Source organism: Cornus florida, unplaced genomic scaffold (genome assembly GCF_030987335.1).
Source record: "Cornus florida cultivar Cherokee Brave unplaced genomic scaffold, ASM3098733v1 CherokeeBrave_3.0.0_Hap2_Chr05, whole genome shotgun sequence".
In the NCBI taxonomy this organism is placed as follows: domain Eukaryota; kingdom Viridiplantae; phylum Streptophyta; class Magnoliopsida; order Cornales; family Cornaceae; genus Cornus; species Cornus florida.
In genome coordinates this window covers 103,861,158-103,872,240 of record NW_026775575.1, presented here as the reverse complement: position 1 = coordinate 103,872,240, position 11,083 = coordinate 103,861,158, and the positions used below count along the sequence as shown (strand labels likewise).

Here is an 11,083-nt window from a genome sequence, read left to right as displayed (position 1 = left end):
TAATGCTAAGAAATAAATATTTTGAGATGAATAAAAATTTAAATGAATTTAATATATATTTCAATTAATTGGTTAAAATAGCGTGACGAGAGCTTTCTTAAAAGCATTACTTATGAAAATAAGTTTGAAATAAATATCAAATTTGTATGTTTTTAAATTGAAGAAATAGAATTTAGAGATGCAAGAATGCGGGTCCTATCATATAATATCATGTGACATCACGTGATAGACCCCTATCCTCATAATTTTTATTCGAATTTTTCTGAATTTGAAAAATGTACTCCAAACAGATTTTGCACCCTTAACTCACAGTCTCACACTCACCTATGCCTTTATTTACAAATCAAAATGTTGAAATTCAAATACACAATTCACTACAGATACAACGTCACATGTATGTCACAAGATTAAAATCAACACCTGATATTAAACCCCTCTACAGTGAGGGGGAAAAAAAAAAATTAAACCCCTCTACATATTTAACGGAATTAGTCTTTCCAAAAAGGGTAAGAATCCAAATTCATCCCATCCCATCCCATCCCATCCATGACCCCCTGTTGTCAGTTAAAAAAAAAATTGAAAAAAAAAAATGATTAAGAATCCTCAAGAATACTATAATACTAAAATAATAGCGATCAAATTCTATTAAAAAATAAATAAATGTGCATATTTCTTGCCATGGTAATAATTAGAGAAAAAGGAAAAACCTCAAGAATCACAACTCACACTAGACACCAAAGCCTTACAGACCTAGACTAATTTGCGTGAATTTCATATCCGCTCCATGTAATATATTTTGCTTTATTTCTTGTCTCGTGGAGATCACAAGCGTGGCTTCTATATTGGCCTTTGGTCCATCCTGAGGCCTGAACTTGTTCTAGCCGTGTATGTTTTTTTCGGGGCCCCCAGACCGCTCTAGAAGAAGTGTCCCCTTCCCCATAAAATTTCGAAACTGCCATCACTCCATAATGTAGTATGTTATGGTAATGATTCAGTGAAGCAAATCTTGATTGGTCGAGCAATTAAATACAGACCTTTAGATTGAGAAAATGATCTCATAAAAATATATTAATAAATTATAAAATTTGATTATTAGAGAATTTTTATTTAATTAGTTCACCAAGCAAGGACAGATTCAACATTTTTGAATGAGGTGGGCTAATTTTGGATTGGGCTAACTTTGAATTGGACTATCATTACTTCTTTTTTTTTTAATTTTGTTTTTTTTTGGTGGGCTGAAGCTCACTTTCGCCCACCCCTGAATCCGCCTTTGTAACCAAGTATCAAATAAACTAAGACTGTCGAATAATTTTTTCAAATCCTATCAAGCTGGCAAGCACCAAGAAAGTCTAGAAAGATATGTAAGAAGATGATGGTGGGACTAATTATTCCTAATTCTCCCATTTGTTCTCTCTCCTTTTATTTATTTATTTTCCTCATTCCCTCAACTCCCTTAACCCAAAGTTCAAAAAACGCACATAAATTTTTGGGTTAAGTGCATTAAACCCCCTTAATTATAAGTTGATTGTAAAAAACCGTCTGAACAAAGAATAACCTCCTAAACTATAAGTGTGTTGCAATTAAGGACAAACCGGTTAACCTTTGGTTAACTAAAAAAGCAAATTACCTTTAGCCCTTTAATTGAACGACATTGTTTTGAGTTATATCATACTTCAACGGCTGATGTGGCAAATGCAATCTCAATCTCCAATAGAAAATCACCAACACAACATAATCATACCTCCCTTATTGGAATTGCTTGATTATATTGATAGATGGCGGTGCCAAACACACACTCTCTCTCTATCTAAACCTGCGCCAAATAATTCCTACCTTCTACTGGCAACATGAAGCTCTCTGTCTCTCAACCCATTCCATCTCTTTAAATTAGCATCAAATAATTTCCTCCCTTATACAAAAACGGTAAACCCTCTCTCTATCTAAACCAACTCAAAGATAATTTTAGTTGGGTTCATCAGCTACTGTAGAGAAGATGCTTAAAAACAAAAGATCCAGAAAATCAACACACACAAAAATACGAACAGGTGTTGTGTTTGCACTGAAGAACAAATACCCACCTTTTATAACTAGCAAAAAAAAAAAAAAAAAAAAAAAAAAAAATGAATTTTTGGTTTCTTATTTCAAATATTCAATAAAATTATTACTCTGGTTCACTGGGTGTCCTGTGGTTGAGTTGTCCGTGGTTGTTAGGTTTGAAGATTTGGGCAAAAAGGGCTTTATTTGGTGGTGATGATGGGTTGGTGGGGGTCTTGGTTTATCGTTCTTGTGAGTGATGAATTTGCGGATTTGTTTGTTAGGACACTTCATCTTGATTTGAATGTTTTTCATTGATTATGAGGATTGTTTTGGTATTCTATTTTGTGTTCAGATTATGGTAGCCTAAAATTGTTTTCTTTTTAATATGATTAATCGTTCTGCCATTCTCATTTTCCAAAATAGTAAAAAATAAATAAATAAATAAATAAATAAAATAAACAATTGAGAGAAAGATTTGTAGGACAATTTTCAATTAATGAAAGAAAGAACAGATTGGGAAAGATGAACGGAGACAAATTATAGATTATAAATATACCAGGCGATCATTTACTGATACATACATGCATATGGTTAGATTTGTTGCTGAATACAAATTCTCAAATATATAGATACTTGTATATGTATATATATAATAATAATGGGTTTAGGTATAAAAAAAAAATTAGGCTTTAATGGTCATTATACATGACGGCTAATTAACAGTTTGCAATATTTAGAATAATTTAGGGGGTTTAGTGTCTTTTCAAAAATTCAGGGGGTTTTGTGGGAGAGAGAAGAAAGTTGAGGGGGTTTAGTGCAATTAACCCTAATTTTTTTTTGAAAAATTCTAATTAAAGAAGAACTTAAAATCTGTGTAACGATATGCCACGTGTATGGCGATATTTTTTTTCGCCATATTTTTTCCCTGCGAAAAAAGAACAATCGAACTCAACCAACCACACGCTCTCACCCATTCATGGGGACGTTTTGTAGTGTTCCTTGTAGAATTCCACCAGAAGATGAGCGCATGGTTCTAAGGGGGTGAAATGTGAGGAAGAAATCAGAAACAACAGAGTACACTAATGCAGTGAACTCTCTGAAATTATATGTTCTCACAAAACACACACATTTTATTGGATATACATACAAACAGCAAATTAAATTCATGGTGGTTCTAAGCTTCCAGACCGTCCAATTCCGACCTCTCGATCACTGTTCCTTATGCAGACGACAGGCCGGTAGCCGTGTGGTCCGGTGTGGAATTGCCGAGCCATCGGGAAATCCGGCGCCCTTTGGACAGAAGACAAAGTACAATGATGGGTTCTTCGAGAAGGCTTTCATGACTCTATTCGCTCGGAAGATGGAGAAATTTGGGAAAGGTGGGAAGAAGAAGGGTTGGTTTGATTATGACTATGAGAGCTTTGTGGATGTGTCCAAGGGAGTAATGCAAGGTAGGTCTCGTATGCAGCAACAAGAAGTGGTCCGAGAGGTGCTCATGTCTATGCTCCCACCTGGTGCTCCTGCTCAGGTACACACATCTATCATTCTCTTCTCTACTTTCATTTTTCCTTCTCATTCTTGATTGTGTGCCATAACACCAACCAAGCTAATTAATTATCTCTAATTTGCTCTGTTTTCAATTAATTATTCTCAAAAATACAACCAAACAGCCCTTAATTCTGAAATCTTAGTTTTGTTTCCAGGTAAAATATTTTCTTCTTTTTTCATGAAAAATATTTATTTTTATTTTTATTTTTCTGTCTTTGGTAAAGATTTAAGAAGACATTAAGGTCCAATAACATGTAAAATAATTTACTAAAATTTGATAAATAAGTTATTTTTGTTCGATTTTAATAATTTTTTCCTTGATAAAAATTTTACAACAACCAAACACCAAAATATACAGAAAAATATTTACCCTCAAATAAAAGGAGCTTAGAACTCACTTACAGTTCAAGAAAAAGGATATATATATATATATATATATATATATATATATATATACACATTATTTGATAAATTATAAATCTACCATTGTGTTTCTAGCTCAAATGGTATTAGTAGCTTTATTCTATTGTAAGAGATGTTTAATATTCAAGTCCCAATTAGAATATATATATACAGAAAATATTTTACCCTCAAATAATGTATATATATTTTACAACAACCAAACACCAAAATATACAGAAAATATTTACCCTCAAATAAAGGGAGCTTAGAACTCACTCACAGTTCAAGAAAAAGGGAAAATACATATATATATATATACATTATTTGATAAATTATAAATCTACCATTGTGTTTCTAGCTCAAATGGTATTAGTAGCTTTATTCTATTGTAAGAGAGGTTTAATATTCAAGTCCCAATTAGAATACAATAGGTGTGCGACTATTTTACCTGAAACAAAAAATTTTTAAAAAGGGGTATGGTGGAGGGTTTCAAACCTTCTTGACAAATAAAAATTATTAGGTAATCTAAAACTATGTGATCTCGAACAATTATAATAAGCGATACAACTATTTTAACATTGATTCGTTTTAGTTTTGTTTTGTTTCCCAAGTAGGAGTGAAAGGAACCACGTTAATTTTCACGTGCAGTTAAAAGATAGCTTTATTATTATTATTATTTTATTTTTACTTTTTTATAAAAGATGGCTTTATTATTATTATTTTATTTTTACTTTTTTTTATAAAATATAGCTTAATTGTTTATTATTGTTGCAGTTTAGAAAATTATTTCCACCAACAAGATGGGCTGCAGAGTTTAATGCTGCACTAACAGTGCCCTTCTTCCACTGGCTAGTTGGGCCTTCTGAGGTAAACATCCCACAACACTTCACCTATCTATTATCTTATACAATTGGATGGCTTTTAACTATTATTTAGTGCTTATTATACATTTCTTAGTCATGCTCTCTGCAATACAGATTGAGTTATATATATATATATATATATATATATATATATATGTAATGATATATTGATGCTTTAGTTATTGCAATTATGATTTACTAACTCATAGTGGGCGTCGAATAGGTAGTAGAAGTGGAGATAAATGGGGTGAAGCAAAAAAGTGGAGTACATATAAAGAAATGCAGGTAGATTTGGTAGTTATTTGTTTGAAACTTACTGTTTGAATAACCGTCTTCTAATGTTTTTCCATATTATCTATGGATGAGTTCTAAAATTGTGTTGTTCCTTCTTACTTTACTTGTAAAGAAAACGGAGGAAATTAAAGTAAAAGAAATGCAGTCTTAAAGTTCGTGTATGCATATACCATATATTTGGATGGTAAATAAGATTGTGTTCAAAATGAAATTGATAGTAAAGGAAAATCCGAGTTTGGCCAATTTTTTTCAATAAAGTACAGACGCTGATTTTCAATGTTGTCAATTTTCCCTGTCCAGGTATCTCGAAAACAGTGGGTGTGTGGGAATGTGTGTGAATATGTGCAAAATTCCTACTCAAGATTTCTTCACCAATGAATTTGGGCTACCGCTAACTATGATCCCAAGTATGTAATACCATTCTCTTGGATTTATGCCCACGAAATTTTGAAAAGTGGCACACACGTTATTTATACGTACATATATAATTATGTATCATTTTTTTTTGTGTCCATGTAAATTTGCAGATTTTGAAGATATGAGTTGTGAGATGGTGTACGGTCAAGTTCCACCACCATTCGAGGAGGATCCGGTGGCGAAACAGCCCTGTTTTGGAGATATTTGTAAGTTTCTTCAGCTTAATTAGATCAATAAGCAGTGGATGATTTCCTGATTTCTAACTGTATATTCATTGTTTACAGGTTCAATGGCAACTCCCAGCTCTAGTGCCTGCCCTAAACTCAATTAGACTCGTGGAAGCAGCTACAAGTGTTTAATGTAATACATGAAATCCCTCAATACCTGCTATACATTTATGCCCACTTATTTGTTACTGTACAACATGGTAATCAGTGATCTATATGCACATTCCAACAACTTCATAAGTTGGAGCATCAAAATTTTACCTTGCTTCAACAGATTCTATATTATGTCATGCGGTAAAAATACATAACACACTTCATTAAATATTTGTAAAACCCACAAACATTTATGATAGCAATTTATATATATATACACACACAGACAAGCCATATGAGCAGAGAGAACGCGAATACTGCACTAGACTCGTAAGTGGGGTGACTAAAATATTGGACAAATGAAGTTGAAGCAAAGTGTTAAGCTTCCTTGTCACTTTTTATGGTTATCATTTTTTGTCCCATTCTTATTCGTCAGTGAAATGTGACATTGCCTATTTGCCTCTATTTTTTTTTTTTTTTTCGACAGTGCCTCTATTATACGTCAGTGGCAAAAACATGAAAGATAATTAAAAATTTAGGAGTGAAAAGGAAACACTAACAGTTTCCAGTACTTAGGTTGCCATACTTCTAGAAAGATCTTGAAAATGGCAACTAAAGCTGTTTCAGAAACTATATGATTCGTAGCCGGCTCTGTCCACTTGCCTCACCACGGGTGGCAAAATATTGTGTCCGGTAAAGTATTCGTCCCACTTGTTCAGTTTAGAACGATTATAGGGTGATTATATAGTTTTTGAGGGAGGGGAAGCGAGGGAGGGCCAAGGGCCGGCCGCATGGTTATGGGACGGGATGGAGAAAGGACGGCACTCTCCCGGTTCAGCCCATTTATAGTAATAAATTATAATTTTATCTTTATATTCAATAATAGTATATATATATATATTAAGCATATTCTAGTTTATTCTATTCCAATCAATAAAATATTCTTTTGTACTCCTTCTGTCCCAATTTAAATATCACTTTTAAAAAGTAAGAATTTTAAGAGAACATGTGAAACATGTCTTGTCGAAAAGTTACTAATTTGCCCTTATATTCAAGTTTGAAATTTTAAACTTTAATGACATATATGGAAAGATGTAAAATATATTGTTTGAAAAAAGAAAATGGACAATTATTTTGGGACAGACCAAAAAAGAAAGTATGAAATTTTTTTTTTTGAAACAGATGAAGTAGCATTCTCATTTGAGAAATTCTGTGTATTATTTGGATGTTTTAACAATAATTTTAGTATTAAGTTTTAGTTGAGAAATTAAATCTTGTTTTTATCCACATAAAAAAAAATTATTATCATAATTAAAAATTTATTTTATTATTTATTTTCCTTAAATTCGTATTACAATTATCAAAATACTCTACAATATTCGCCCCCTCCCCGCCTCACCCATTTCTAGGGGTGGCAAAAATCCCTAACTCGGTGGGGAACCGCCCCGCCCCCGCCCCATTTAAAGCGGGTTTGGAGAACCGTTTACTTAAATGAGATGGGGATGAAGGTTAAAAAAAAAAAACCGGTCGGTTGCGAGGCGGGGGTGGGGGACTAAGATCCCCGCCCCAAGCCTACCCCCGCAACCGCCCCGTTTAACATGTTAAATTACTAATTTATTTATCTATGTTAATATAGTTACCAAATTAACCTTTACTATATATATATATAATGGAAACCCTACACTTCACTTCCATTTTGCTATTGAGGCGGCCGTGTAACTCTAAGCTCTCTCTCAAACCCATCATTGAATATATGTAAAAATGCATTTTCTTATCTTCTCTACTTACCCAGAAAAGGGGAAAAAAGCTTGTTTATTTCATTGCCTTCATTTCTTTCTATTCATATATATTTGGAATTGGATTGTTGAATGCAACCAATAGTTTTGTAACTTCCGAATCAGATTAATTGCATTCTCTGAACTTGCCCTTTAGTTATCCTGCACTCCACCATCTGGGCCTCTTGGAGGCACCTTTTGCTTGAAGCATACGTTTTGGAGAAAATTGGGATTGAGATCTTTGACTCTGTAATTGCTTTGAGCAGCTCCGCGATCTCTTCTCCAACACGATAGGTTTTGACTTTCTGATTCTTGTAGATTTTGTAGTTTGCAGTTGCACAGAGAGAGAGAGAGAAAGAGGGCAAGTTCAGAGCTGAGAACGAGAATATAGATGGAGGCGATTGGAGAGGCTGAAATATATGGGTTTTGACCTTTTGATTCTTGTAGTTTTGTAGTTTCAGTTGCAGATGGAGAGAGAGAGAGCGAGAGAGAGGGCAAGTTCAGATCTGAATGATTTGCCCTAATCGGTTATGGGGCGAGGACGGGGCAAGTGGGGATGGGGCAGGGGCGGTTATGGGGATTAGAGGGAAAAAATGAACCGGTTATGGGGCGGTTTTGGAGATACCAAAATTAAACGGGGGCGGGGATGGGGAATGCAAAACCCGCCCCAAACTGCCCCATTGCCATCCCTGCAAGTCACTCACAATTGTGAAGTATTATTATTATTATTATTTTACTAATATTATCAAAATATAATAGCCCATTTTTAAATTCCATCAAAATTTATTATTATATTCCGTTTGTATAATAGGAAATATGGAAAGAAAAGAAAATGCTAAATTTAGGAGAGAAAGGAAGAAAACAAAGGCCTGGATAAGTACGTTGTGTTTGGATAACATGAAACAAATGAAAAGAGGTGATTGTATTTTTTTTTTTTCCCACAAGAGGAGATTGTATTAGTTATGGAGAAAAATTGAAGAAAATGGGAGGATAATGTCAATCTCCCTTCATATTTGTATAACTGAGGGAAACAAGTTAAAGAACAGTAAAATTTCGTCAGTTTTATAAAAATAGTCAAAAGAGTATTTTAGGGGTATACTTTCCTTTTTTTTTTTCCTTTCTCCTCCTTAATGTTTTTTTATAATTTATTTTAAAAGAAATACAAGAAAATAATCTTCATTTTTATCTTTTTTTTTTCCTCGTTTCACCTCAATTCCAACAATTCAAAATAAATAAAGGAAATTATAATTAGTAACTCTTTTATCATGTTGTAAAAATAATTGAGGAAAAAAAGAAAAGATTTATTTATTTATAGAGAAATAACACAAATTCCCTTATCATTTTCTTTCAAATTTTTACTTAAAATTACTATTAAAAATAAAGAGAATAAACTTTTCTAGTTCCTTTCCGCGTTAATTTATTTTCTCTTGAACAAATAAATCTGCAAGAAGAGAGGGGGTTGTAACACAGAGAAAGACTCTGTCATCTTCAAACTTCCAGTCTTCACAATCCTCCGCCAATCAACTCACAGTCGTCGGTGAGCTGTTAATGTTATATATTATTAATTCAATCCCTCCCATGTCTTTCTCTCTCTAGAATTGCAGAAACTGAGAGAGATCTCAACCTTCAGATCTTCCAACACCCATGGCCTCTCTTCCTTTTCTCTCTCTCTGCTTCTTCGTCTTCCTCTCTCTCTCATCCTCTCCCACCTCTGCCGAGATCCGAGTCTCCGATATCCGCTCCGATGACCGGACCGTCATCCCCTTCGACGAGTTCGGATTCACACACCGAGGCCGTCTCGAGCTCCACGTCTCTCAGATCTCACTCTCCAACCCTAGCTCCGAACTCGACCTGTCCAAGGTCGGCTTCTTCCTCTGCACTCGAGACTCGTGGCTCCACGTGCTCCAACAGCTCGAAGAGAGAGACATCACGTGCGCCCTCGGATCCGAACTCATCAAGAATGTCTACACCTTCAATTCCCTCAACGAAGCCAAGAGTTTCGATACCCTGTACAATGAAACCGACGCCGATCGCTACACCCTAGTCTTCGCCAATTGTGTTCTACAGCTTAAGGTCTCCATGAACGTTCGATCGGCCATGTATAATCTCGAAGGGAAGAACGGTGGTCGCGACTATTTATCGGCCGGAATGACGGTTCTGCCCCGGATTTACTTCCTGTTTTCGTTGACATACTTCACCCTAGCAGGTGTTTGGATATATTTTATTTATAAGAAGTTATTGACTGTGTTTAGAATTCATTTCTTTATGCTCGCCGTTTTGGCCTTGAAAGCACTGAACCTTCTCTGTGAAGCTGAGGATAAATCGTACATTAAGCGAACAGGTAGTGCGCATGGTTGGGATGTGTTGTTCTATATATTTAGTTTCTTGAAAGGAATTACTTTGTTCACATTGATTGTGTTGATTGGGACTGGTTGGTCATTCTTGAAACCCTACCTTCAAGATAAGGAAAAGAAGGTTTTGATGATTGTGATTCCACTTCAGGTGGTTGCCAATATAGCTCAGGTTGTTACAGATGAAACGGGGCCGTTTGGGCAGGATTGGGTGACATGGAAGCAGGTGTTCTTGCTGGTTGATGTTGTGTGTTGCTGTGCTGTTCTGTTCCCAATTGTGTGGTCTATTAAGAATTTGAGGGAGGCGGCACGGACAGACGGGAAAGCGGCTGTGAATTTGATGAAATTGACACTGTTCCGGCATTATTATATTGTGGTGATCTGCTACATTTACTTTACGCGTGTTGTGGTGTATGCATTGGAGACTATTACCTCTTACAGGTACCTTTGGACCAGTGTGGTGGCTGGGGAATTAGCGACACTTGCTTTCTATGCTTTCACCGGTTATAAGTTCAGGCCCGAGGCGCACAATCCGTATTTTGTGATTGATGATGAAGAGGAGGAAGCTGCAGCTGAAGCATTGAAACTCGAGGACGAATTTGAGTTGTGATTTAACTTCCAAGAATCCTGGAGGAGGTGATCATATTGGGAAAGTTGAGGTAGAAGCCAAAACTTTAGCATGAGTTGTTCTGTAACTTTGACCATTATCTTTCTCATTATGTATTGTTGATTTTCTGTGCATGTTGTACTTGAGCCAACGGTATAATTTCATTGCTCTTTATATGTGTCCACAATACAACTAGTTCTATTATCGGTAGGGAGTCTTTTGAATAACTTTGGACAATAACTGCATTTTAATTTTGATGTCAGAGGATGAAGCACCTAGAAACTTGTTCTCTGGCTCTCATTTTAAGCTGCAAATGCATGTTTTAATAGCACATTCAATGCTGTGGTTTTCAGATTGACCTGCATCAAATGCTCTTAAGTGAATAACAAGGGATGATGATGATATCTCTTTCATTTACAAGCGAAATTGAAAGCTGAGCAAAGTTAATTTTACACGTTCGGTATAAGTA

At 35.0% G+C, this 11,083-nt stretch overlaps 2 protein-coding genes across 2 annotated transcripts; both read left to right on the top strand.

The window, feature by feature from the left end:
• The first annotated feature begins 2,989 nt into the window (after positions 1 to 2,989).
• LOC132308149 (beta-carotene isomerase D27, chloroplastic) lies at positions 2,990 to 6,059 on the top strand. The gene is made up of 6 exons (XM_059806153.1): positions 2,990 to 3,565; positions 4,762 to 4,854; positions 5,074 to 5,135; positions 5,445 to 5,551; positions 5,672 to 5,767; positions 5,846 to 6,059. Exons 1-6 carry the CDS (start codon positions 3,203 to 3,205, stop codon positions 5,890 to 5,892), a joined length of 768 nt encoding a protein of 255 aa, XP_059662136.1. The 5' UTR covers positions 2,990 to 3,202; the 3' UTR covers positions 5,893 to 6,059.
• Positions 6,060 to 9,077: 3,018 nt separating this feature from the next.
• On the top strand, positions 9,078 to 10,876 carry LOC132308148 (protein CANDIDATE G-PROTEIN COUPLED RECEPTOR 7-like). The gene has a single exon (XM_059806150.1). It carries the CDS (start codon positions 9,301 to 9,303, stop codon positions 10,615 to 10,617), a length of 1,317 nt encoding a protein of 438 aa, XP_059662133.1. The 5' UTR covers positions 9,078 to 9,300; the 3' UTR covers positions 10,618 to 10,876.
• The last annotated feature ends 207 nt before the right edge of the window (positions 10,877 to 11,083 follow it).

Coding starts and splice junctions, on each gene's coding strand:
- LOC132308148 (XM_059806150.1), top strand. CDS start 9,301: ATGGCCTCTCTTCCTTTTCTCTCTCTCTGCTTCTTCGTCTTCCTCTCT.
- LOC132308149 (XM_059806153.1), top strand. CDS start 3,203: ATGGTGGTTCTAAGCTTCCAGACCGTCCAATTCCGACCTCTCGATCAC. Junction 5,136..5,444: donor GTACATATAAAGAAATGCAG/GTAGATTTGGTA, acceptor TTCCCTGTCCAG/GTATCTCGAAAACAGTGGGT. Junction 5,768..5,845: donor GCCCTGTTTTGGAGATATTT/GTAAGTTTCTTC, acceptor CATTGTTTACAG/GTTCAATGGCAACTCCCAGC.